This window comes from Sus scrofa, chromosome 18 (genome assembly GCF_054392235.1).
Source record: "Sus scrofa isolate SSC_HxYL_T2T_F1_AM1 chromosome 18, Sscrofa_HxYL_maternal_Yorkshire_Landrace_v2.0, whole genome shotgun sequence".
Classification (NCBI taxonomy): domain Eukaryota; kingdom Metazoa; phylum Chordata; class Mammalia; order Artiodactyla; family Suidae; genus Sus; species Sus scrofa.
Genome location: NC_139400.1, coordinates 64,167,778 through 64,192,604, shown reverse-complemented (window position 1 = coordinate 64,192,604; position 24,827 = coordinate 64,167,778). Strand labels below are relative to the sequence as shown.

The following is a 24,827-nucleotide window of genomic DNA, read 5'->3' as shown; positions in this document are numbered from 1 at the left end:
ACCATGTGTTTCTAATTGTCCTTAAACACTCAATGTTCCACTTAAAGTTGATGTTAGCTTTTTATTTTCTATCAGATAGACTCAATTTTTATTATCTTTAAAATATTTTAAAATTGAAGTTCCGTATGTTACTGGAGCAGGTATTTAAACTGTAAAGCTATTTTTTCCCCTTACGGTAAAATTTGTCAGTAATAATACTATACAATAATATTAATAGTAATGCCGAACAACCAGCACATGAAATCTGGTTTTGAAACTAAATTTGCTTTTTTATTTCTAAGGTCAATGAATGAAATTCTCCATACTATTCAAATATAATTCTGTTGCTTAAAAACTTAAAGCTTTTGGATTCATATCTCTAGAATATGGAGAGAGGCTGCTGAAATACTTCAAATATGAATGCTTGTGAAAACATTTGAATATAATATGTCTTGCATGTAAAATCTGTACTATAGTACTCACTCTGTAGGTCATTGGAGGAAGGTATTCCATTTCTTTGCTGTGTAAACTGCATTGAATCAGTTTAAAGCATCTTTATCTTTTCAACTTTATTGTTTTGACCAAAATTAGAACAGAACATGTTTGCCAATATTGAAAAACTTCACTTTTCAGTTGCATTATGATACATGAGCTGTTGATTTTTTCTAACACTTGTTTGAGTAGAAAATAATCTGAAATAAACTGCAAATATAAAGGGATCAGACCTGAAGAAACAATGTGCAAAATGATAAATATTGACCTGATTTTGAACACTAGGAGAAAATCCAAATTACAGAACTTTTAAATAAACGTGTATTTCGTAGCCAAACTTTTACGTGGGAGCTAATAACTGCTCCGAATATAATTTCAAGCCTGCCTTTATTCCTCTCTCCCTCTTCCATCCTTCCTTCTTCTTTTTTTTTTTTGGTAGGTGAAATGTGTGTTCAATAAAGAAAATTACCCAGGGACGCCTTGTTCTGAGATCACGTGTCAATTACTCTGTTGAGCCGTAATGCTTCGAGCTGGTCCAAAATTGTAATCAGAAGTTGTAGAAGGGGTTGGGAGAGATTACCGTTCCATTTCAGTAAGATTCATTTTCCTTTTTATCTGTTATTTTCTTGGTCTTCCCAGTTAGACGATGTGAGCCAATTATGGTGAAAATTGACTGATTATCATTTGATAAATTCTTTCCTGGGTTGCCCTATGCTCCTGTTATTTTCTTTACCCAGTTTAAATGGCCATCTTATTGTGATTTCAGGGCTCCCACTTCTCCTGAACAGAAAACCATTGTATGTAAGTAGCAAGGTAATTGAAAACATTTCTGATTGTTTATATTAAAGGCAACGCTCTAGATTTTAAAAGCCCTTTATTTTTCAAGGTGGCCGTTTTTTGGAAAATTGCTTTTTGTTTTATCACCAGCTTTAAAACCCCCATGATATGAAGAACTCTTTCTTCTGAAGAGAGAGATGAGCTGTCGATACTTGGTACTGATTCCAGGTGACCTGAAACCCTATTCCCTTTGGAGTGTTTTTCCAACCATAGAACAAGAAAACAAAATTGAGGAGCAGCAGAATACTCTAAATTTTACCTGTTTTTAGTCCAGCTCCGCACCCTCACCCCCGGGGCTTATTTCAGTGGGAAGAGCTACTCATAATTTCCAGCTCCTCCCAAGGTCAAAGATGCAAATACACGCGCGGACACCTCCAACGAAAAGGACACAGTTCCGGTAACACGGTGCTCTGCGTGCTTTGCTCTCTTCCTCTAGCGTCGTTTCTCTGTCAGCTTCCTTTTCTTTCCCACTGTAATCCAGAGTCAGCTGGATGAGTAAGGAGTGAAAAGTGAATCCTTGCGGGCGGCCCAGGCAGCAAAGGGCACTCTGGAAAGAGAGAAAAGGCCTGAAGCAAAACAAAGCAAGATGCTGGCGGAAAACTCATCAACGCACTTGCTCCTGCAGTTAGTATCTTTGGTGAGGAATTTTATAAGCTTCCTTCCCCTTGTCTCGCAATCGTCGATCGTAGACCACACAAATAAGCAGTGAAACAATGGTTTGGGAGGGGGCAGACAGAAATTTAAAACAATGCCAGAAGGAAAAAAAAAATGAGCTTCACTGTGCTGGAGCCATGGAACACAAATTTCAAAATTAAGAGACACTTGCAGGGGGAGCTTTTTACAGGAACGTCGTAGGTGCTTGGTGCTGTGAAATAGCAACCTGACTAAAACAGGTGTTTGGTGGTGATGATGATGTGTTAACTCTGCATATTTTATGGCTTTTTTTGATTTTTCATGATTAATTAGCAAGGAATTGAAGAAGAAAACCTCTAATACCTAAAACCTTAAAGAAACAGATCTACTTTTTAAAAGATTCAATACCTGTTAAATGGGGTTCTTAGCATTGATCAGAAGAACTGAGGTAAGGCGTTTCCTTGTGACCCAGTGAGTTAAGGATCTGATGTTGCTGCTTCGGCTCAGGTTGCTGTTGTGGCGCAGGTTTTCTCCCTGGCCAGGGAGCTTCTGCTTGCCTGGGTGTGTCCAAAAAAATAATAAGAAGAAGAAGAAAAAGAAAAAAAAAGAACTCAGATAAACTTTAAAAGAACAAAGGGCATCTTTATAGAAAGCTTCATCTTCAGTGCAGAATTTATACATAGATTTTTTTTAAGTGAAATACTTAAAATTAAAAAAATTTTTTTTTGTCTTTTCAGAGCTGCAGCTGCAGCATATGGAGGTTCCCAGGCCAGGGGTCTAACCAGAGCTACAGCTGCCAGCCTATACCACAGCCACAGCAAGGCCAGATCTGAGCTGGGTCTTCGACCTACCTACCCCACAGCTCACTGAGTGAGGCCAGGCATCGAACCTGCAACCTCATGGTTCCTAGTCGGATTCATTTCCACTGCACCACAACGGGAACTCCTAAATGAAATACTTGATGAGAGAGACAAATATTGCACCATCACGGAAGTATGGGTACAAGAAACCCTAATCGATACGGAAGATATATTTTAAAATGTGCATATTTCTTAGGTCTTCAGTTGTGTCCTTCCAGCCTTGAAGGCCAGTGTGGGTGAGGATGGAGCCAAGCTTGTAATGTAAGGCTGTGGCTGGCCAGACTCGATTCAGACCGAGCTAGTTAATTCTGTAAGCCTTAAAACTACTTGAAAACAAGGCTCTTTGAACCTTTTGGAGAAGAGGTTGAGAGTCGGGACAAATGTAAAATGCTGCTCAGTGTACACGAAGGACGCTGAGAACATGAGGCTCATTTCACTTCGTGTCAGTCCTGATGATCCATCACGATGGCCAGGGCAAACCGTGGTCCCTGGGCGGAAACAGTTCCATCCACTTTCTTTCTTTTTTTTTCAAAACAGAATGTTCCAGCTTGGATCTTATATCCTTAGGGTTACAATATTGAATTCTGCATTGGGAAACTTAATCTTGCAGCCAGATTTGACAAGATGCTGGTCGGATGGTAGGCACAAGTGATGATTGTGGGATAAAGGGCCCCAGGTCAGAATTTGGGAAAATAAGAGATTTTGTGTGTGTGTGGAAATTTGGCCTTGATAGAAGAACCCCAAATTTGACATTTTCCTCACCGCTCATATTAGCAGATGGGTCAAAGGTCTGAAAAGTAGACCACTGCTGTATTCATTTTCTCGGCCTCAAATCTTTCCCTAACGGAGTTTTTACGCATTCTTAGGTGTATTTCTTAGTGTGTTTCTAACGCTGCTCATATACAAGGTGTCTGTAGTAATAGTCAAAAGGTTTTTTGGGACCAAAGAATAACATTGCTCTAATCCAGGACAGGTAGACTTTGTTCTTGGCAAATGTTAATACGTAATTCAGGAACTGAAGTTGTTTCTTTTTTGAAAAATTTTTTCCGTTGGTAAACAAACCTATGTCTAGATTTCCAGAGACTTAGGGAATTTAGAGGAAGAATGAAAATGAGGCAGTCTAGTGAAAACACCCCCACACCCCTTCAATGTTTTAGGAATTCTTGATTATTTAAACCTCTAATAACTGAAAATATCGTAACTGTTTTCAGCTTTAATACATGAAAAAAAATCATGGTAGGTGTTCACTCGCCATACTCCTTCTCTTGACTGTGTGGCCAGGTTTGATCCCTGGCCACACTCAGTGGGTTAAAGATCTGGTGTTGCTGCGAGCTGCAGTGTAGCTTGCAGACACAGTTCAGAGGCAATGGAAAGGTACTTTGCAGCTTCTAGAAATCCGGATTATTGTCGAGGTTTGAGCATTTGGTTGATCACTGTGCTGCCAGAGGGAAGTTAGCGTGGTTCTGTCGCCTTCCAGACCCCGAGCAGGTGCTCGGGCTTGGTCGGGCAGTGGACGTCCATGACTTAGCTACTTTTTACAAGTGCTGAAACATCAAGTGGCTTGTTTCCTCTTTGTCTGCCGTTACCCACCATGTAGCATTTCAATAGTTCAGGCAGAGGGAAGCCCCGGAGTAAAACCTACCGGAGCATGAACGCAATTCTGAAATGCATGTGATTGAGGGGAGTGACAGAGCGGAATCCTACAAGTCTTTAAACATTTTTTATTAAACAAATTATAGCAGTGATGGTGCGTATGACAAAGAGTTTCAACAACACAGGGAAGTGTAGAGTGAAAGGTAAGGTGCCCCCTCATTTCCTTCCTCACAAATAATTTCTTATAGATCCTTCTGTAAATATTCTATTCATGTAAAAGCAGAGAAAAATCTTCATACAACCCAAGTAGATTCACTGTACATAGAGGTTTTTTTAGGGCTGCACCCTTGGCATATGGAAGTTCCCAGGCTACGGGGCCAGTCAGAGCGACAGCTGCTGGCCAACACCACAGCCGCAGCAACGCAGGATCCTTAACCCACTGAGTGAGGCCAGGGATCAAACCGGCATCCTCATGGATCCTAGTCGGGTTTGTTAACTGCGGAGCCATGAAGGGAACTCCCCTAAAAATGCATTTTTAACAAGTCATATCACCACCAGAAGATCTGCATCCTTTATTTATTTCATTTTTTATTGAAGTACGGTTGATTTACAATGTTGTATTCGTTTCAGGTATACAGCAAAGTGATTCAGTTACACACACACACATAGTTGTATATTATTTCTTTTTCATGTTGTTTTCATACAGGTTATTACAAAACACTAGTGCAGTCGCGTGTGCTGTACCGCAGGGCCTTGCTGCTGCACCCTCTTCTGTATGAGTCCCTTTTGAGGATACTCACTGACTTCCCTTCCACTCTGTGAAGTGTATTTGATTTACAGTGTTGCATTAGTTTCAGATATACAGCAAAGTGATTCAGTTACACACACACACATACTCTTTTTCAAATTCTTTCCCATTGTATTATTACAAGATATTGAATATGGTTCCCTGTATTCTCCATAGGTCCTTGTTGTGTATTTGTTTAATATATAGTGTGGTGTGTGTCTGTTAATCCCAAATTCCTAAATTATCTCCTCCTAAAAGGGGAAACCTTTTGGTAACCATAGGTTTGTTGTCTTTGTTTATGTCTTTTTCTGTTTTGTAAATAAGTTCATTTGTATCACTTTTCAAAGATTCCACAGGGAGTTCCCACTGTGGCTCAGCAGAAACGAAGCTGGCAAGTACTCATGAGGATGCAGGTTTGATCCCTGGCCACACTCAGTGGGTTAAAGATCTGGTGTTGCTGCGAGCTGCAGTGTAGCTTGCAGACACAGTTCAGATCTGGCCTTGCAGTGGCTGTGGTGTAGGCTGGCAGCTGTGGCTGTGGTGTGTGGCTGGCAGCTGTAGCTCTGATTTGACCCCTAGCCTGGGAACTTCTATATACTGCATGTATGGCCCTTAAAAAAAAAATGATCCCACATATAATTGATATCATATATTTATCTTTAATTTACTTTGCTTAGTAGGCTGATCTCCATGTTGCTGCAAATGGCATTATTCCATTCTTTTTAATGGCTGAGTAGTATTCCTTTGCATATATGTACCACATCTTCTTTATCCATTTATCTGTCCGTGGACATTTAGCTTGCTTCCTATGTCTTGGCTATTGTAAACAGTGCTGCTGTGAACACTGAAGTATCATTTTGAATTGGAGTTTTCATCTTTTCTGGGTATGTGCCCAGGAGTGGGATTGCTGGATCATAGTGTAACTCTATTTTTAGTTTTATAAGGAACCTCCACACTGTTCTCCATTGTAGCTCCACCAGTTTACAGTCCCACAAATATACACTGATTTATTTAACCAGTTCTCTTTTTAAAAAGTTGAGGTATAATTGCATGTAGCAGTATATTGCTTTCAGGTGTACAACATAAGGATTCGTTATTTGTACAAATTGCAAAATAATCGCAACAGTAAGTAACCGTGCCTCTTGATGAACACCTAGTTTTTCAAATATAAGTTAGTCTCTGTCATGATACCGACAAGCAGAGATGTTTCATTTCTCTTAATGTAAAAAATTCCAGAACCTTCCTTCCAAATAGGGTTTGGCTTTACCAAAATAACTCCAAGTAGAGACTCCTAAAAGAAGGTGAGATGTAATGATAAAAATGAAGGATAACGGGTGCCACAGGAACAGATATTTATCATTTATGTATTGAAAACTCAAGCCAGTTAAAATAGCCGTAAAGATGGCAGTATTGTAGTCAGTGATAAAGAAGTAAGATGAAGAGGTAATAGCATAGACTGTTCTCATTCGGATACATTATGACTTTAAAACCTCTGTGTCTGTTCCAGGAGGAACAAAATGCATAACTTGTTTTCTTTCGTGAACTTCCATGCCATTTATTAAGGTAATTGACAGAGATATATGCTCCCCATGCATGATTCAGTTAGGATACCTCGATTAGTGAAAAGGAGACCAGAAGAAATTCATGGTAATTAATGTCAGTTAAATTCCTCTTTTCTATATTTCACCTTGTCAGACCAATCCTTCAGCCATGATTCATAGGTTAAATAATGCAGGCAGGGGAAGGGCCGAATCAAAACTCATCAGACATCATGCCCGTATTCCACTAATTTAGGGTTTTGGTGAAGTAGACAAAATGCACGCCACTGAAATATTTAAGAGATTGTGAGAAGTTATGCTTTACATTTCTTTTAGGGAATGTCTTTCATTCGTCTTAACCACATCATTTCACACATCCAAGAAGAGAAGTGGGGAATAATGAAATCGTATTTGTATGAGAGATGGAGGTGTGGGCTGCCTGTGACATCTTTCACTGTGCGGATTCCCTAAACTGATTCTAGAAAACTGCCTGTTGGGTGGGTATGTGCTTCCTCCTTCTCTCTTCTTCCCTGAAGATGCTGGGAGAAGTTCCTGTGTAGAAGGCGATCACGCTTCTTTTATAGGTTTAAAAGTAGCTGACTCCCGGAGTTCCCAGCGTGGCTCAGGGATCAACGAACCTGACTCATATCCACAAGGATGCGGGTTCCATCCCTGGCCTCGCTCACCAGGTTAAGGATCCGGTGTTGCCCTGAGCTGTGGTGTAGGTCTCAGATGCGGCTCGGTTCCCACCTTGCCTGTGGCTGTGGGTGGACTGGTAGCTGCAGCTCCGGTTGGACCCCTAGCCTGGGCACCTCCATGTGCTACAGGTGCGGCCCTGAAGGAAAAAAAAAAAAGCTAGCTGGCTCTCTCGTGTGACGCTGAAAGCAGGATTTCGAGTCCGCGTTGCAGAGTAGCTCTCTGATGTTGATGCTCTCACTTGAAAGCAGGTACAAAGCATCCCGCCCAGTCCATGGAAGTGGAAACTGCAGAGAGCTCACTGGTCTTATTCGGAGCCATAGCGCCAGTGAGCAGAGTGAGGCCTAGACCCCTTCCTTTCTTTCATTTATTTAGTTACTTATTTTTGGCTGCACCCACACCATACATGGGGAAGTTCCCCAGGCCAGGGATTGAATCTGAGCTGCAGCTGTGACTTGGGCCGTAGCTGTAGCAAAGCTGAATCTTTAACCGTCTCCTCCACAATGGAAACGCCCCCAGATAGTGTTCCATTATTTTCCTCAACACCAGTTCTTAACTGTGGCTGCCTTTTTATTTTATTTATTATCGACTCTTTAATTTTTATTTTGTGTTGTTTTGGCTGTGCCCAGGGCATATGGAATTTCCTAGGTCAGGGACTGAACCTGTTGCCTCAGCAGCAACCTGAGCTGCTGCCATGACAACGCCAGATCCTCAACCCGCTGCTCCACTCCATGCCTTTTTAAAATGAGTGAATGAATTCATTTTTGGTTTTGGCTGCAACTGCAGCATGTGGAAGTTCCCAGGCCAGGGATCAAACCTGCGCCACAACAGTGACAGTGCTGGACAGTGCAGGGAACTCCTGGCTACCTTTTAGAATCACCTGGGGGCAACTGCTGATATATGGGACCCATGCACAGAAATTCTGATTCACTCTCCCTGGGTAGGGCCTGAGTGTCGGCAGTGTGAAGAAAGCCTTACAGGTGACTCTAATGAACCTATCACAGCACATCTTACATGGAGTGAACGTCGTTTTAAATAAGGTGAGATAATGAAGGGTAATCAATGTTGACTTGTACTCCCCCCGACCCCCACACGCATACACACAATCCTAAATCCACAGGAGAAGAATGGAGGAAATTTAGTCTGGTATTCGTGTGTGTGTGTGTGTGTATTTCAGTGGGAATCATGTCAGTTTTGTTGAATAGCCAAGAAAACGTTCGATAACATTTTTCATCCAGAAAAGACCTAGAGCTAGATACTCAGTCATTTCAGAAATAGCATCACTAGTAATAACCTATCAATTAGGGGGCGCTTACTAGGTACAGGTGTAAGTGAAACCTCACAGTTGCTCTGTGGGGTAGTTACTGTCATAATCTCCAGTTCACCAATTAGGTGACAGACGAGGTGGCACAAGTTGTCACGGACCGTAAGTGGCAAAACTGGCCTTTGACCTAAGCATGTTGGAAGCCAGAGCGTAAATCCTTAGTGGAGCCGGAACTCACAGGAGAGAAACATGGCCTAGCACTGCCTGTGGAAAGTACGCTTCTTAGGGTCATCTCTGATGAAGGCCTAACTTGATCGCAGAAACGTCTCTGTTTCTCCCCTTCTCCCCTGCCCTCCTCCGCCTCCTCCTCCTTCCTCTCCCCACCTCTTTCCCGGTAAGAACCCCTGACTCGTTTCCTAGGTAAGAACTGGAGTGTTGCCATCACTCCCTGTTACAATCGGGTGCTACACGGCGGTCTGGAAAGTGATTCTTTCTTGAAATGCGAAAGCGTAGAATAGTTAGGGGGAGGAAGAGCGGGTTGGTGCTGTCCGGGAGGCGTCCCTAAAAAGAGTTGCTCCTGGCTAAAGGAGGAGTCACGCTGGCCTCGATTCCCCAGCGCTCCAGGAGCTGTGCCTGCAGACACAACAGACAAGACGCAGAGGGGCCAGCAGGCGCGGCTCTGTGTGCAGAGGAGCCAAGTTCCTGGAGAGGGTCAGAGACCTTTTTGAACATGTATTTGTGTTTTATAATATGTCTAAGTATGTAATATATACATACGTGATAGGATTATACTATGTGAGAATGTAAGATAGAAAACAACTTTCTATTTCATGATAGTCCTCACTATTGGACCCTCTTGGCATCAGATACTCTATCTTTTGTCTTTTAATGGATCAACAGTTTATCTTCTCTGTCTCTCTGTCTCTTGACTAATTAACATCCTTGCCTGGATTTGAAAGCGTGCTGCTACATTGGCCCAGTGAACTTGCTTTTGTACTCACTCTTCATAAAATCTCAACTACATTCCGGCCAAGTGTGCATTGACCCTTCGAACCTAGTTATACTAACCATGAAGGCGTAGTGTGTTGAGAAATCAGTGGTGGTATTTCTTAACTCAAATTTTGGGAAGCTTTAAAATAATACTGTGGTATTTCACCTACTTCAACTCCATTTTTTGGAAATTGCAATAAGGAAAGGGTATCTTTTATCCTGGTTACCGATTTTCAGTTAAATTTCTTCCTGTCAAGTGACCTTTTCAACACTTGTGAACCTGAAGTCAGTGGTGGGGCTGAAACAAAGAAATCTCTCCCCACCCGGTAGTTGGAAATTTTCAGCCTTCATTTGCATTTGTGTTATGCCTGCAGAACCAAGTAGAGTTTTTACCCTGAAACGTCTCCTTTAACCTTTACCGTAAGTCAGTTACGTCGGAACCCTTAGGTATTATCAGGAAACAACATGATGATTTGGGGGACATGAGCCATGGTCTTCAGCAAAGTGATTATTGCTTTGGAACCTCCGAAGAGAAGAGAACACTCGCACGATACTTGGTAAAGACGGCGTTGCAGCGGGTGTGCTTGTTTGTTTTGTTTTTTGCCTGGAGCTTGCAATCCCCTTTAGGCTAATACGTCTTCTGCTTCTGGTTGCCACCTCTTCCCCACCCACACCCCTCCTCTCAACGACCACTGGGAATCAGAGGCAGGAGACCCTCATTGCTCAGACAGGGGAGCTGAGTCTTGACAACTTCGTCCGCAAGAGCCCAGCAGTCGGGGGGACTGGGTCGGGCCTGTTGAGAGGGAGCAAGAGTGAGGAGTACGCCGGAATTCAAGGACGCAGACAAGGGTAGAGTCGAAGGATCTGTGCACTGAGATCTTTGAAGGTCTCTGCCTCTAATCACACCTCTCCTTCTCTAATATTTCTTGGTGGTTTTCATTCTTTCCAGTTGAATCAAATCTCTATTAGAAATAGAGCGTTAGGAGTTCCCGTCGTGGTCAGTGGTTAGCGAATCCGACTAGGAACCATGAGGTTGCGGGTTCGGTCCCTGCCCTTGCTCAGTGGGTTAAGGATCCGGCGTTGCCGTGAGCTGTGGTGTAGGTCGCAGACGCGGCTCGGATCCCGCGTTGCTGTGGCTTTGGTGTAGGCGGATGGCTACAGCTCCGATTGGACCCCTAGCCTGGGAACCTCCATGTGCCGCGGGAGCGGCCCAAGAAATAGCAAAAAAGACCAAAAAAAAAAAAAAAAGAAATAGAGCGTTAGGAGTCTCCTGGTGGTTCAGCATGTTAAGGATCCAGAGCTGTCCCTGCTGTGGCTTTGGTTACAGCTGTGGCACAGGTTCGATCCCCCGCTGCAGAAAACTTCACATTCCGTGGTTGTGGCAAAAAAAGAAAAAGCAAGAGAGAGAGCCTTTGAAGGAGACATTGAAGGTGTGGGATCATATGCTGCCTCCTGGGCGTTTTATTTAAAGTCTGCACCTGAATTTGCTAGCTCACCGTCACTAACACAGGGTCTCAAATTATATTTATGAGCAAGTGACTGGAACAGTATATCCCTGATCCCCTGCCCGTCGTTGTCATCATTATTTGCTTTTTAGGGCCACACCCACGGCATATGGAAGTTCCCAGGCCAGGGGTCGAATCAGCCATAGCCACAGCAACGTGGGATCCCAGCCGTGTCTGCGACCTACACCACAGCTCAGGGCAGCGCCGGATCCTTAACCCACTGAGCGAGGCCAGGGATCGAACCCGCATCCTCATGGGTACGAGTCGGATTCGTTTCCGAGGAGCCGTGACAGGAACTTCCCCAGCCATTGTTTAAGGTTAGGAAAAACTATCATCTTGTGACAATAGAAAATAGCCAGGTGCTTCATGCACCCATTTAAACAATTCTATTAGGGTTTCACGAAGGCGGTAAAGACGACCTTTGCGGCGTTCTCGAGTTTGGTTTTGGTTTTGTGCACTCACCGGAAAAGGTGGCCTTAGGTCAGCAGCCGGGCGGACTTGCTGGGTTCTGTGGTGCCTTCGTCTGGCTCTTGGGACAGCCTCTGCCGTCCAAGGCGCGCTTGGGTCCGATGCAGAGGCTCACCACGTAGGGCTTCCACCTCCCACTGGCGGCGGGAGGAGGGAAGAATCAAGGTCTCTGCGGCTGTGAGGGCCCCGGTGTCACACTCTTGTCACTCGTCAGCCTCTGGCACAGGCGTCTCCTCTCTTGGGCGAGAAGACCGTTCACCTGGGAACATGGGGCCAGGGCGTCAGAGCCCCCTTTGTCTGGGCAGTTCCATTTGGCCTGTTTTTGCAGGAAATGGGTGCCATTGGGCTCTTACTGGAGTCGTTATCGGACTGAGAGTCCAAGGGGAATAAAGTAAAATTAATTTATGAATAGAAGTACCTCCTGGACATTTTGCATTTTCAAATTAGAAAAGGAAATGTTTCCTTTTCTTTCCCTCCTCTTTTTGCCTCTCTACCTTTCCTTCCTTCTTGCCTTTTCTTCTTCCCCTCTCCTCTCCTTCCCTCCGTCTGTCTTCCTTTCTGAGACACGGACACATCCTCGGAATAAAGAGTCGAAAGCGCTGCTGGAGAGGAGACAGCTTTTTCCTCTCTCTTTATCCTCATCGTCTTACTCTCTCCCCAAACTCCTAGGTCTTTCTCGAGGTACGTCCGGCGTGTAGCGGGGCCTCAGTATTTGCTTTGGGAAGGTTCCCCCAAGACAGCTGTCACCCTTCTAATCTGTATCTTGGGGAAGAACCCTCTTCCCGGTGGAGACTTGGCTCCGTTTACTCATCTCTCGGAATTTCTTGTCTGGGATCTGTTGTTGTTCTGCTACCAGTTTCATTTCAGAACATGCCAGTGAGGCTTCAGAAGGATTATTTTCCATTTTCATGTTGCTTCTACAAGGACGGGGCTTCCCCAGCTGTGGATTCTGGCTCATTTTCCGTATTGCATTTAATTGAAGCATCCATCACCCCCACATCCAGGGGGCGCTTTTTTTTTTTTTTTAGCACATGTTCAGGTGCTGAAAGTGGACTTCATAAGCATCCATGCTCCTTGTTAAAGCACAGAGGAGGGACACAAGGTCCAATTTAACAGACCTTGAAAGACAGAGAAGAGTGAGTGGAGAACGAAGGCACAGAATCTGTGTTGCAGAAGTTTACACTGGCTAGAGGTTAACCTACGTGTCAAATAAACAAGCTGTGGCCCCAAAATAAAACCAGCTAAAGGACATCTTGTAAATCTGATATCATCATCTTCAGGGATGCCATGAAAATATTCTTTTATTTGTTTAGTGGTGAAAACAAATCTGTTCTAACACGATGTCACCTCTAAAATATATTCCTCAAAATATTACTCCGGGCGGAAAGATTAGATTACTGCTCACTTTAGCAACATTTCAAGCAATACAAATCAATTGACTGTGACTAATTTTTATCTTTCCTCTGTCTGGGAAATGGATTATTCAAATCATGTTTTAAACTTTTAATACAAAAGGCTACAGAGTGGCACATTAAATGAGCAGCTACCTGTGTACTTAAACATGATAAAAGTTGATGAATAAAAAATTACAACCAATGAAGAGAGCATTTTGGTACCTGGAAAACAATAGCGTGAATTTAGGACCTATGCTAGGTGATTCTTGAGTAAGTTTTTCTCAAAATAATGTATAAGTAAAGTTATTAAACTTTTATATTTTGATGGGATAAGCAGATAAGCAAATTAAAAAACATTTAATCATTTTCTTGGTTTTCCCACTGAGTTTTAAACAAGTAATGAAGATATATGTACATAAATACACACATTTTTATTTTCGTAAGTATTGCTCTTTTGCAAAACAAATTGAGAAAAAAGGAATATAGGCATAGTTAGAAAAAAGATTTTTAGACTAGATCAGTAAAAAATGAAATGATTGGTTTCATTTATTTGAATGAGTGACATGCAAAAGCTGTGTTTCAAGTTTCAAATTATAATTCTGTAAACTATAAAAAATAAAAGGATATCTAAAAAGAAAAAACATGCACATGTCAGGGATAATGGCTGAGCATGAAAAGACTTTTTTTTTTAGCTTTTTAGGGCAGCACCTGCTGCAAATGGAGGTTCCCAGGCTAGGGGTTGAATGGGGTTGAATTGCAGCTGTGTAGCCACTGGCCTACACCACAGCCACAGCAACGTGGGATCCTTAACCCACTGACCGAGGCCAGGGATTGAACCTGCAATGTCATGGTTCCTGGTCGGGTTCACTAACCACTGAGCCACCGTAGGAACTCCCGCTACTGACATTATGACATTAGTATTTCTGAAGGCCATTTTTACATTGGCTCTGGTTCTGTCAGAGGTTACTTTCGTATTATTGCTACACTTTGAAAAAGGGGCTCGATTCAAGAGTTGGTCTGGCTGTGTGAAATATTCCTAGAGCAAGGACGTGGAATACCTGCATTCCTCATCCTGCCTTGCGCAACCACAGAGGAAGTGTGATAGCTTTGTTTTCCGAAAGCAGCACCTGTAACTTTTTCTTTACTGTTTATAATTACAGACTTTTAAAATTGAAGTATAGTTAATTTATAATGTTGTGTTTCTTTCTTTCTCCTACTTAAAAAACCTTTTAGGGCTGCACCCTCGGCAGATGGAAGTTCCCAGGCTAGGGGTCGAATTGGAGCTGCAGCCTCTGGCCCGCGCCACAGCCACAGCAGTGCGGGATCCGAGACTCGTCTGTGACCTACACCGCAGCTCACAGCAACGCCAGATCCTTAACCTACTGAGTGGGACTGGGGATCGAACCTGCATCCTCATGGGTACTAGTGAGGTTCCTAACCCGCTGAGTGCTGAGCTACAGTAGAAACTCCCCGTTGTGTTACTTTCAAGTGTACAGCAAAGTGATTCAGTTGTGTGGAGATGTATATATTCTTTTTCAGATTCTTTACCATTATAGGTAATTACGAGACATCGATTATAGTTCCCTGTGCCAGACAGTAGGGCAGGGGCTTGAACCCACATCCTCATGGATACTAGTTGGGTTCGTTTTCGCTGAGCCACAGCGGGAACTCCCTGAATTGAGAGCATCGTATTGTTAAAACTGCTTTACTCCTAAGACTGTTCCCCTTCTGGTGATCACGTAAACAGTTAGTGAAGCAAGCATGATGTTTTACCAATGTTTACAACCCATCATCAACTAGCATCAGCCTCTGCTCCGCCAGGTGTTTTCTGCTAAAGCGTCTCTTGATCCGTCTACATGTCTGTGTCTCACCTTCTTCAGCCTCTCAACACGCGCACGCACACGTCCTCCCCCCTCCTCCTGAGTCTCCACCTTTTACGCGTGGGGCCCTGGCCTCAGACGGAACACCTGCCGTCTTTGCTTCTCTTTCATGTGTCATGACTGGGTTCATTCAAACACATTTGTTGAAATGTAATAAAAATGCTCCCACATTTTACTGACGGGAAAACCTGGAAAAGCCTGGCGCCAAGCAAGGTATTTTTTTCATTCGCATCCATTGGCATCCCTTGGCCTTGCAAGCGCAGGTCTCCTGGCGCGGCGTCTGGTCCCTCCTTTTCAACCACGTGGCTTTCCTTCCCTTGCATCTTCCGACACCTCAGTCCTTGGCAAGTCAAAAACAGCCTGTCCAGTGGTCTTGGTTCAACGCGTCTGATAAATGAATTCACACCTAAGTGTAAATATATGAACTACCATCTAGTATTCTTATTTTAAAAGGAATTTCTTGGCCTTACAGTGTGTTCATCTTAAAGATTAATTTAATGGTGGGGATTTCTTGTTGGGCAGGTGACAGAGATGTTTCTGAGCGAAGAGCTCACGCAGCCTCTCCAGTCACACGACTTCATGAGGCCACTTGCTCTGCCTCAGTGCAATGCCTCTGTGGTTTTAGACAGTTTAGAAAATGACTACTTATGGGCATGGCAGCACTCCATTTCCATACTGGGACAAAACACACTGGAAAGATCATTTTGCATCACAGGCGTGTGTGTGTGTGTGTGTGTGTGTGTGTGTGTGTGAGGTGAGGATAGGTGGATAATTGATTAATTCATGTGCTTTTTATTGAGCGCCTGCTCTGGGCCAGACACTCTGGAATGTTCTGGGGCTAGAATGATGCTCTTGAAAATGGTGATCACTGACCACACTTAGACTGCAGTGTAGATAAAGAAAGAGATGAAAAATAAGTTAAAAAACAAAGAGGCGTTCCTGTCGTGGCTCCGCAGAACAGAATCTGACTAGCATCCATGAGGATGCAGGTTTGGTCCCTGGCCCCGCTCAATGGGTTAAGGATCCGGCGTTGCCGTGAGCTGTGGTGTAGGCTGCAGGTGCGGCTTGGATCTCACATTGTTGTGGCTGTGATGTAGGCCAGCAGCTACAGCTCCTATTTGACGTCTAGCCTGGGAACCTCCATATGCTGAGCCCAGCCCCAAACAAAAAAACAAACAAACAATCCTGACTTGTGATAAGTACCAGAGAAGACATTAAAAATATCCCTAAGATGGTGAATTATGATTGAATGTGGGCATCCGAATTTAGATGGGGAAATGCAAGAAGGCCATGTTTAAGCTAAGACTTGAAGGTTGTGGAGAATGGGTGATGGGTTGGGAGACATGATGATGATGGTGATGCAGATAGTGGTGATGCAGATGATGAGGGTGATGGAGTTGACGAGGGTGATGGAGTTGAGGGTGATGGAGTTGAGGGTGATGCAGATGACGAGGGTGATGCAGATGACGAGGGTGATGGAGTTGAGGGTGATGGAGTTGAGGGTGATGGAGATGACGAGGGTGATGGAGATGACGAGGGTGATGGAGTTGACGAGGGTGATGGAGTTGACGAGGGTGATGGAGTTGACGAGGGTGATGGAGTTGACGAGGGTGATGGAGATGACGAGGGTGATGCAGATGACGAGGGTGATGGAGTTGAGGGTGATGGAGATGACGAGGGTGATGGGATGACGAGGGTGATGCAGATGACGAGGGTGATGGAGTTGACGAGGGTGATGGAGATGACGAGGGTGATGGAGTTGACGAGGGTGATGGAGTTGACGAGGGTGATGGAGATGACGAGGGTGATGGAGTTGAGGGTGATGGAGTTGACGAGGGTGATGGGATGACGAGGGTGATGCAGATGACGAGGGTGATGGAGTTGAGGGTGATGGAGTTGACGAGGGTGATGGGATGACGAGGGTGATGCAGATGACAAGGGTGATGGAGATGATTAACCACACTGAGGCTTAAAACTCCTCTCTGGTAAAAATAACAGAGCTACGTCAAATGTTAGTCCGTCTTTGACAGCTTGTCTAAGAAGACCTGGAGGTAATGACAATTAGGGTGAGATTAAATGACTTTTAAAACGTGCCCTTGCCTGTCATCAATTTACTCTTTTAAATCAATTGAAAGTACATTTAGTAGCAAAGAGCAAACGATATTTTCCCAGCTTGTGTTTTCTTTTGTAGATGAGGAATTCTAGAAAAAAACCAAAGTGACTGCTGTTACTTTCTTCTTCTTTAGGCAAAATCCACAAGTTTTGAAACGAGTTTTTTGATATCGTTCTGGTTTTGCCTTGAGGTCAATGATTTACAAGTATTAAGGAGGAAAATAACATTTTAGGGTAATTAACTGATTACTGGCCTGCTGTTTTGGTAATTTATTGATTTGATCAACTTCTCCAAAGCTCTACGCTCAGTCCTCTCTTCGGGGGAGTTTCTGAGTATCTCCTGATGTTATCTTCTCCTTCCGGCCTCCTCTCCTTCCAAAGCATCCTTAGCAGAGACATGTAAAGTTCTCATTAAGGATCAGGTATTAATGTTAAACAGAGATGGCGTTTTAGACTTTGTCAAGTGGCTTTGAATTATATTCAGTCTTATTCATTATCTATGGGAGAGCACCTGTGGAAAACCAGCACCATTTAGTTATCTTTTGTTTTTGAATTTGAAAGATATAATGACATGAAAAGAACCTGTTATTTTTAAATTAGAAAAAACAAATTATAATACATTCTGTATTTGTCAATTTTATAAAACAAAAATATGAAATGCATATGGAAATATTTACATTTGCGTATAAAAGCCGTCATATACACTAAGACATCCATTTATGTCTTATCAGTGGGATATTTTGAAAAAATTTTGATGTTTTTTCCTTTCCTAAGTTCTAAAATTTCAGCAATGAAAGGAATAATTTTGAAACAAACCACAAACAAAACAACAGCTTGTCTTGGCCTTTGACCTGGTAATTCTAGTAATTTAGAAAATAACCAGAGATCTGGGTGAACAAATGTGTTCCCTTCTGTCACCTATATTAGCACTCACACACAGAAAGAAAAGCCCTGAAGTCTTAGAAGAGGGGAGTGGTTAAATTACACGAAGGTAAATCCATAAATCATGAGACATTAAAATCGTTTTCAAAGAAATTGAGTGACACAGGTTATGCTTACAATGTAATGTGTAATGTTAAATGAATAAGATTAGTTTATGTAGTAAGATACTAATTATGTCGAAAAGATAATACATGTCTGGGAAAAAAGACCATAAATAAAGAACCAAATTTTTGGCAGTGGTAATTCCTAGGTTTGGGGAATCATGTTTCCTAATTTTTCAAAGAGGAGGCATTCCTTAAAAAAAAAAAAAATACACACACACACACACACACACACACACATTATAATTGGAAAAATCAGAACAAGGTGGCAAGAATTCATTTAGATGTTTGGGTGAAAGTAGATAGGCCTGGAAAAATGTTTCTTTTCTCCATGTTCATCTGGTGGTGTAAGTAACCCGTAGCAAATAATAGCCTCAAATTTCTTGGACACTTCTTAGAGACTGTTGAAATACAGAGAAATCTCAGGCTTTAAGGCTGAATTACTGGACGGCCTCTGCAGTTAGAAGCTCGGATGGATTATTGGTAATACGATCATTAGCGACATCATTGACCCTTGTCCATTGATTAGGGTCGTCCATTCAGATTAATAAGCAACAGAAGCATCTCCTAAAGCTTGTCTCGCATCTTGGACACATGGAATAACAGTCGAATGTATTAACCTCAGTGCCCCTGTTAGGCTGTAGGACAGACCCACATATGAACTGACCCAATGGCTTAGGTGTCCTTGGGCCTCCGGCTCATGGGAAGAAAACCCGTGGATTAGCAGTGCCTTGCGCAGAAGAGGCCTCAATACATCAGTGAGTGATCAGAGAGCAACTAAAGCGCATTTGATCCTGCCTGTATCCCCTCCGCAGTTTTAACTGGGAAGCAAGTGTTTTATATATGATGTTTACACAGATGGTACCTGTCTGGGGTAAAAAGTCAAAATGGCCGGAGTAATTGTATTAATTGTAATGAAAAGATAGTGAAAATTATGGCTACCAGTGATTGTGCCCCTACCGTGTGCCAGGTCCTAGGAGAGCTGCTGGCATGCGTCTTCTTCATCAGTGATGCCTGCCCCTGATTTGCTCTGGTCTGTTCCTGGCGGCTATCGCATGTGAAAAGACAACAGCCAGGCTCTCAGCACCTAGGGTGTCTAATAGCCTTCACCCCCTGCCCACCTCTCAGTCTTGGTCTGCGTCCTGATGGCGTTCCGTCTCCATCTGAGGCGGCTGGGATTCACGGGAGCAGAAAGAACAAATCCTGGAAGGTAATTCTGCCACTCACCTCATCTTCATAATCTTCCCTGAGCTTCCTCCGCCGCTCGCCCCGGTATTGATCGTGTCACAGGCTATAGCCGACCAAGGCAGGGGGCTGGAAAACCGTTCCTTGCCAGCCTCGCCAGTGCGCCTGTTTCAGCTCCAAGAAGAAAAGCCTGCTGTGAAAACAATCAGTGCATTTGCTTTAGATCTAAGTGATTCCAACTAGGTCGATGCTTCATGCTGATGTGTTGAAAACATTTTAAAAATTTCTCAGAGTTTGATTTCCACGGGAACATTGTGGCATGTGTCTGGGTGTCTGAGTGTTTGCCGTTGTTATTTTTCACTGATGCAGCTGACAACTGCTTCCTGCCACTGCATACAAAAGCAATACGGAAACCCAGGCTTTTGTCTGCCTGGCTATTTACCGTGAGGGCTTTTTGGAAAAAGAGAGGAACGTGTGTGTGTGTGTGTGTGTGTGTGTGTGTGTGAGTGTGTGTGCACGCAGGTTTGGTCGACAGTTGCTTGTTCGCCTGCCCTACAGTGGTAGCCTTTCGTTTTTGTTTGTTTCACCCCGGAAGTGAATGCGAAGCGACATGGACTGAGTATAAATGTGAGAGAATGGACCACCCTCTGGTTTGGTTTTGAGTTTTGAGACTTTCTTTGTTTTGGCACAGACTTTCCTAAGGCCAATTGTGTGTAATAATATCAAGAGTGACTTTCCTAAGAGATCTATCCGATTTCTGCAAGTGTGCATTTCCATTTCTGTTCAGAAACCCTTGCGCCTCTTCATCACACCTTGGCGTCAAGTGGCAAGACAGGCGTAAGAGAAAGGAGCGCTCCTCACACACGTGGATATTTACTTAATCTCTGGCAGGGATCCAGGACAGCATTAATGAATAATTTAACAAAGTCTATAAATTTGTTACTATAAATACATTTTAATTACAGAAAATATGATAAAAAATTTTCTCCCCGAAAAATTCTACCTAAAGGGAGGGACTGTTGCACCCTCCCTTTATTTATGTGGTGTTGGGGAGCAGTGATATGGGGGGGTCCAGTTTAAAAGCAGAGGGTTCAGGGACATTCATAAACTTGTTATACCTGATCACATTTCTAGGTTCCTCGTCCTGTTATTAACAGCAGACCCAGGACTGGTTCAAAACAAAACAAAACAAAAGTCGTCTATAAATCACACTTTCAAAATGACTTTTCCTTTATTTTTTAAACATTTTATGTCTGCACCGTGGCATATGGAATTCGTGGGCAGGGGATTAATCCAGGCTGCAGCTGTGGCAATGCTGGATCCTGTAACCCATTGCACTGGGGCAGGAACTCCCAACTTTCCTTTATTTTGAGATACAGTCAGAGGCTGGCATTAGGGGGTTTCCGTTTGTCTATATAGCTCCTTGGGAGCTCTGTGGCTGAATCAGAGTTAGAACTCAGTTGGTTAGTGTTTCATCTGCCAAGTCCTAGGAAACCTATGTGTGTCAGTTCAGCTGCGTTTTCTTTTCAAGGCCATCGTTTAAACCAAAATTCGGGGTTTTCTTCTAGGCATGAACTCTCTGGGGTTGTGTTGCCCTGTTTGCCGTTCACTGTCAAGATGCTGAGCGAATGTTCTTTTAAAGATCCCAGAGGAAGTGGCAAATGAGTGCCCTTCTTCAGGCCTTCCGTTGATTTTTCAGAATACCTGGTGCTGGGAAGACTTCCACACAACTGTCATCCGTGCGTTTCTTGTATGAAATCGCGGTGTGTGTGGGGGGCACTGTCGCGTTTCCTTTAGTCAGATGAGTGCCGATCCCCTTTGCTCTGATCTGCTGCTTCTCCAGGTTACATTTATCTTATGCCACAGTTAGTGCCTACTTCATTACCCCCCTCCCACCTCTGGTGAAGTCGGTATCCATGGGCGATGGTGCGGTTACTTTTCCTGAACACACACTGAGTGCATGTTGATTGCGGAGGGGGAGAGGGAGGGAGAGAGATGGCCGGGGAGTTTGGGGTTGATAGATGCAAACTGTTACATTGAGAATGGTAAGCAGTGAGGTCCTGCTGTCCAGCACAGGGAACGATACCCAATACCTTGGGATAGACCACGATGGAAGTTAGCAAGAGAAAAAGAACATATGTATACAAACACACACACACACATACATGTATGACTGGGTCACTTTATTGTACAGCACAAATTGGCACAACATCGTAAATCAACTATACTTTAAAAAAAGGAAAAAAGAGCTTATCTTCTAACTACAAGCTGTTTATAGATGACACTGTGGAATTTTTAATTGCTATTTTTGTATCTCCTTAAAAAATAAGATAGAGAGGGTGTGGCTTTAATGGGGAAATGGACCGTGGGTCTTGATGCGTTACCTGCCCTTGTGTTTTGACCTCTCTGGGAAGCTCGGTGTGTTTCCATGGCGTGAGGCCAGTGATGCCCATAGCCTCCTTGGGAAGAAGGTGGGAAGGACATTTCCAGTAGAATGTACTCCATCTTGAAGGCACAAAAGACCTGTGTTTAGGGGAACCTAGGTCAGTGCTGTTGGATCTGGGAAGAGAATTTTCCCCTAGCTTTCTAATTTTCTTCTCTCTATCGATACTCGCTTCTCTAGGATGGGCCAGCCCTTCAGAATGTCTTGGTCTGTAGAGTTTTAGGACCCTACGGATAATATAATCAACACATTTGGCTCTTATAACGATATTTGGCAGAGTTCCACAGATTAAACAGGCAGCATCTATTTAAATCCTTGTCCCTTCCAATACTATCATCCGTTTGAAAGCATTGAGTGTGGAGCTGATGCCAGTCAAGGAGTGGAGGCAATAATTCTAAAACGTCCTCTTTCCAGCATCATTTCACTCATTTAAAAAACTGTGCTCCCTGAGTGTGCTGTAGGACTACTGTTTGCACTTTAAATATACTGTCAAGAGCCCTATTTGTAAAGAATTTATGCACTTAATTTATGAACTCAGCTTGGCAAGTTACTTTGTTTCTAGATCCCCCCCACCCCAGAACAACGGAGAGAGTCTGCATGAGTCGCAAAAAGAAAAACTATAGGCGTATATTAAGCTTATACTGGCTCATGCATGAAGCTTAGGTGACTATCGATTTTCCAGAAAATCAAATATGGATGTGGCAGGAATATCTTTTCTTGCCAAGAGAAGCAACTCATTATGGGGCCTTTAACTGGATATCTCTTGGGAGTGTCTTTAAGCAATTATGTAAAAGCCAGTGTTTACCGGGAGAACTTTCAGAGAAGCATAACCCAATGCGGACAGTTCAGCAAAGCTGCTTTAAATGAATATTTCCCCACAGGAGATCATTTCAGATGGGCCTGTGGAAAAGGCAGGTGGCGTGGTGTCCTCTCCTAGCTAATTAGAAAAGCATGTTTTCACAAGCATGTGTTCTATTGTTACAAAGATGAAGGTGAATATACTGAAAAAAAGAATACAATTAGTTTAAAGGAATAATAAAAGTTTAGACATTGTTCACCAGCTCTTAATGTTAAGAAGACCTTTCCTCTTTCGGTGGCTTAGGTCATATGAAGACCACATTATTGGGTAGTTTTAGGGTGAGTGTTACGTGCAGGACGTCTTAATTCTCCTGGGGAAGCCCATGAAAACGTTGTGTTGAATGTTATGGATTCAGTCAAAACTGACTTGTAGCGTAGTCGCAGTTTGACCATTTATTTTTATTCTTTTGTAACTCTCTACTTGTCACTATTGCTTAGTCCTGGAAAAGAAACTGCAGGTTTCTGGGTTTTGGTTCTGCCTCTTTTCCTGGTCGCCGGGGAACTTCGAGGGTCACATGGAACATTCTCTCACAAGTGCTGGAAAAAGCTCTTTTTCACAGTAGGCAATAAAAATATATCCCTGGTTTAGTAAATGACAGGCCCTCCCTAGTTCTTCATTTCCTTTTGGCAAAAGCTGAATTATTTCCACGAAGCTGTTGCTTTTCTTTCCAGGACTGTTGACCTTTCTCTCCTGTTGGTGGGTTCAAAAGGCTTTTGACAAAAAGAATGGCATATGAGAATAAATTACTGTCTCCTTTCTTGTAGTTCCCTTTTAGATGACCACTAAGAATATTTAGCTGCTTACCTATAGATTTTTAAAAACACTGAGTTAAAAAAAACTGTATTAGTAATGGTGTCAGAATAGTTTCTTTTGTCAACAAGAAGAATTTAAAAAATATCTGGATGCCTAAACATGTTTTGTTCTTCAAATCTGTTTTCCCCTTCTGTTTCTTTTTTAAAAATTGTGATGGCCATTCATCATACCTGTAGGTCTGATTAGCTCCCTTTCCCCACGACCTAAAGTAGAAAGAGATTTCTTCTAGAAGGGGAAGTTGGTTTGAGGAAAATGTTAATTTGCTTAATTTGTTTGTTTGCTCACTCATTTTATTCATTCACTTAGTTATTCGCCAGTTAGTCAGCAGATATTTGTTCAGCTTTATTAAATGGTAGGTGTTTTATTGACTGTTGAAGATAAAAGTAAAAATATGCATGGCTTCTGTTCTTCAGGAGTTTATGGTTTATTGTAAAAAATAGGTCAACACATAATTCGCAACATAAGGATAATTGCTTCAATTCATCCAACTAAGAACTACTTGTTGAATCCCTACCATGAGCCAAGCACAGCCCTCGGAATTGGGAGATGATGCATGTGGTCCCCTGTCTTCTGATGGCCCGTAGGTGACAGTCTCCTTCCTCAAGTCCCTCATCCTTTTAGTGTGGCCGCACTAGGATTCTTGTAGTTCCTCAGACATGCCAAGCATGCTCTCAGCTTAGAAACCTTTCTGTCCTCTCTGCTTGGCAGCACTTCGCCCAAATAGTTATATGACTCCCTCTTGATATGACATTCAAATTTTTTATTAAGCTTAGTCCAATATTACACATGTACGTTGTGTGTGTGTGTGATTTTAAGGGATTTGTTTCAGAGTTCTCTTATATTTCTCTTAATTTGTTAAGTAATTATCGTGGATTTTCTGTATATTTTTTGTAAATTATATTAATATATATTCTCCTTTTATTTTTTTGCTTTTTAGGGCTGCATCCATGGCATATGGAAGTTTCCCAGTCTAGGGGTTGAATTACAGCTGCAGCCGCCAGCCTACACCATAGCCACAGCAACACTAGATCAAAGCCATGTCTGCGACCTACACCATAACTCATGGCAAAGTCAGATCCTTGACCCCCGGAGTGAGGTCGGGGATCTAACCCACATCCTCATTGATACTAGTTGGGTTCGTTACTGCTGAGGCACGACAGGAACTCCTATATTGTCTTTTTAAATAGTTATACTTTTTAATTTCTTTTTCATGTCTTGTTGCATTGTCTATTACTCGCATATCAATGTGAGAAACTTGTAGTGATGGCAGGCACCTTTGTTTTGGTCCCATCCTGTTGAAAGTCTTTGTGATTTGTGTTCAGTATAAAATCAGTCTAAAATTTTTCAGTTACAAAGGACAGAAACCCCAAATCAAACTGTTAAGCAAGCTGGCTTACTTAACTAATTGATAAGCCCAGGGAGAGACTGTCTTCAGGCAGAGGCAAACTCTGAAGTT

The 24,827-nt window shown here is 42.9% G+C and overlaps 1 protein-coding gene and 1 long non-coding RNA gene across 5 annotated transcripts in view; both read left to right on the top strand.

Annotated features, from left to right (window-relative positions):
- POU6F2 (POU class 6 homeobox 2) overlaps positions 1 to 24,827 on the top strand; it is a 486,199-nt gene that overhangs the window by 5,040 nt on the left and 456,332 nt on the right. The window contains exon 1 of one of the 4 annotated variants that reach the window (XM_085004888.1): positions 1,755 to 1,945. The exons of the other annotated variants lie outside the window; for them this stretch is intronic. Within the exon in view, the coding sequence (XP_084861014.1) occupies positions 1,895 to 1,945 (51 nt within the window). The 5' untranslated portion in view covers positions 1,755 to 1,894. Of the gene's footprint in view, positions 1 to 1,754; positions 1,946 to 24,827 lie in introns of those variants that run through there. 4 annotated transcript variants of the gene reach the window in all.
- Positions 976 to 1,861, top strand: LOC146395117 (uncharacterized). Its single transcript, XR_014833329.1, has 3 exons — positions 976 to 1,063; positions 1,238 to 1,284; positions 1,790 to 1,861. It is a non-coding gene; the product is annotated as an uncharacterized LOC146395117 (long non-coding RNA).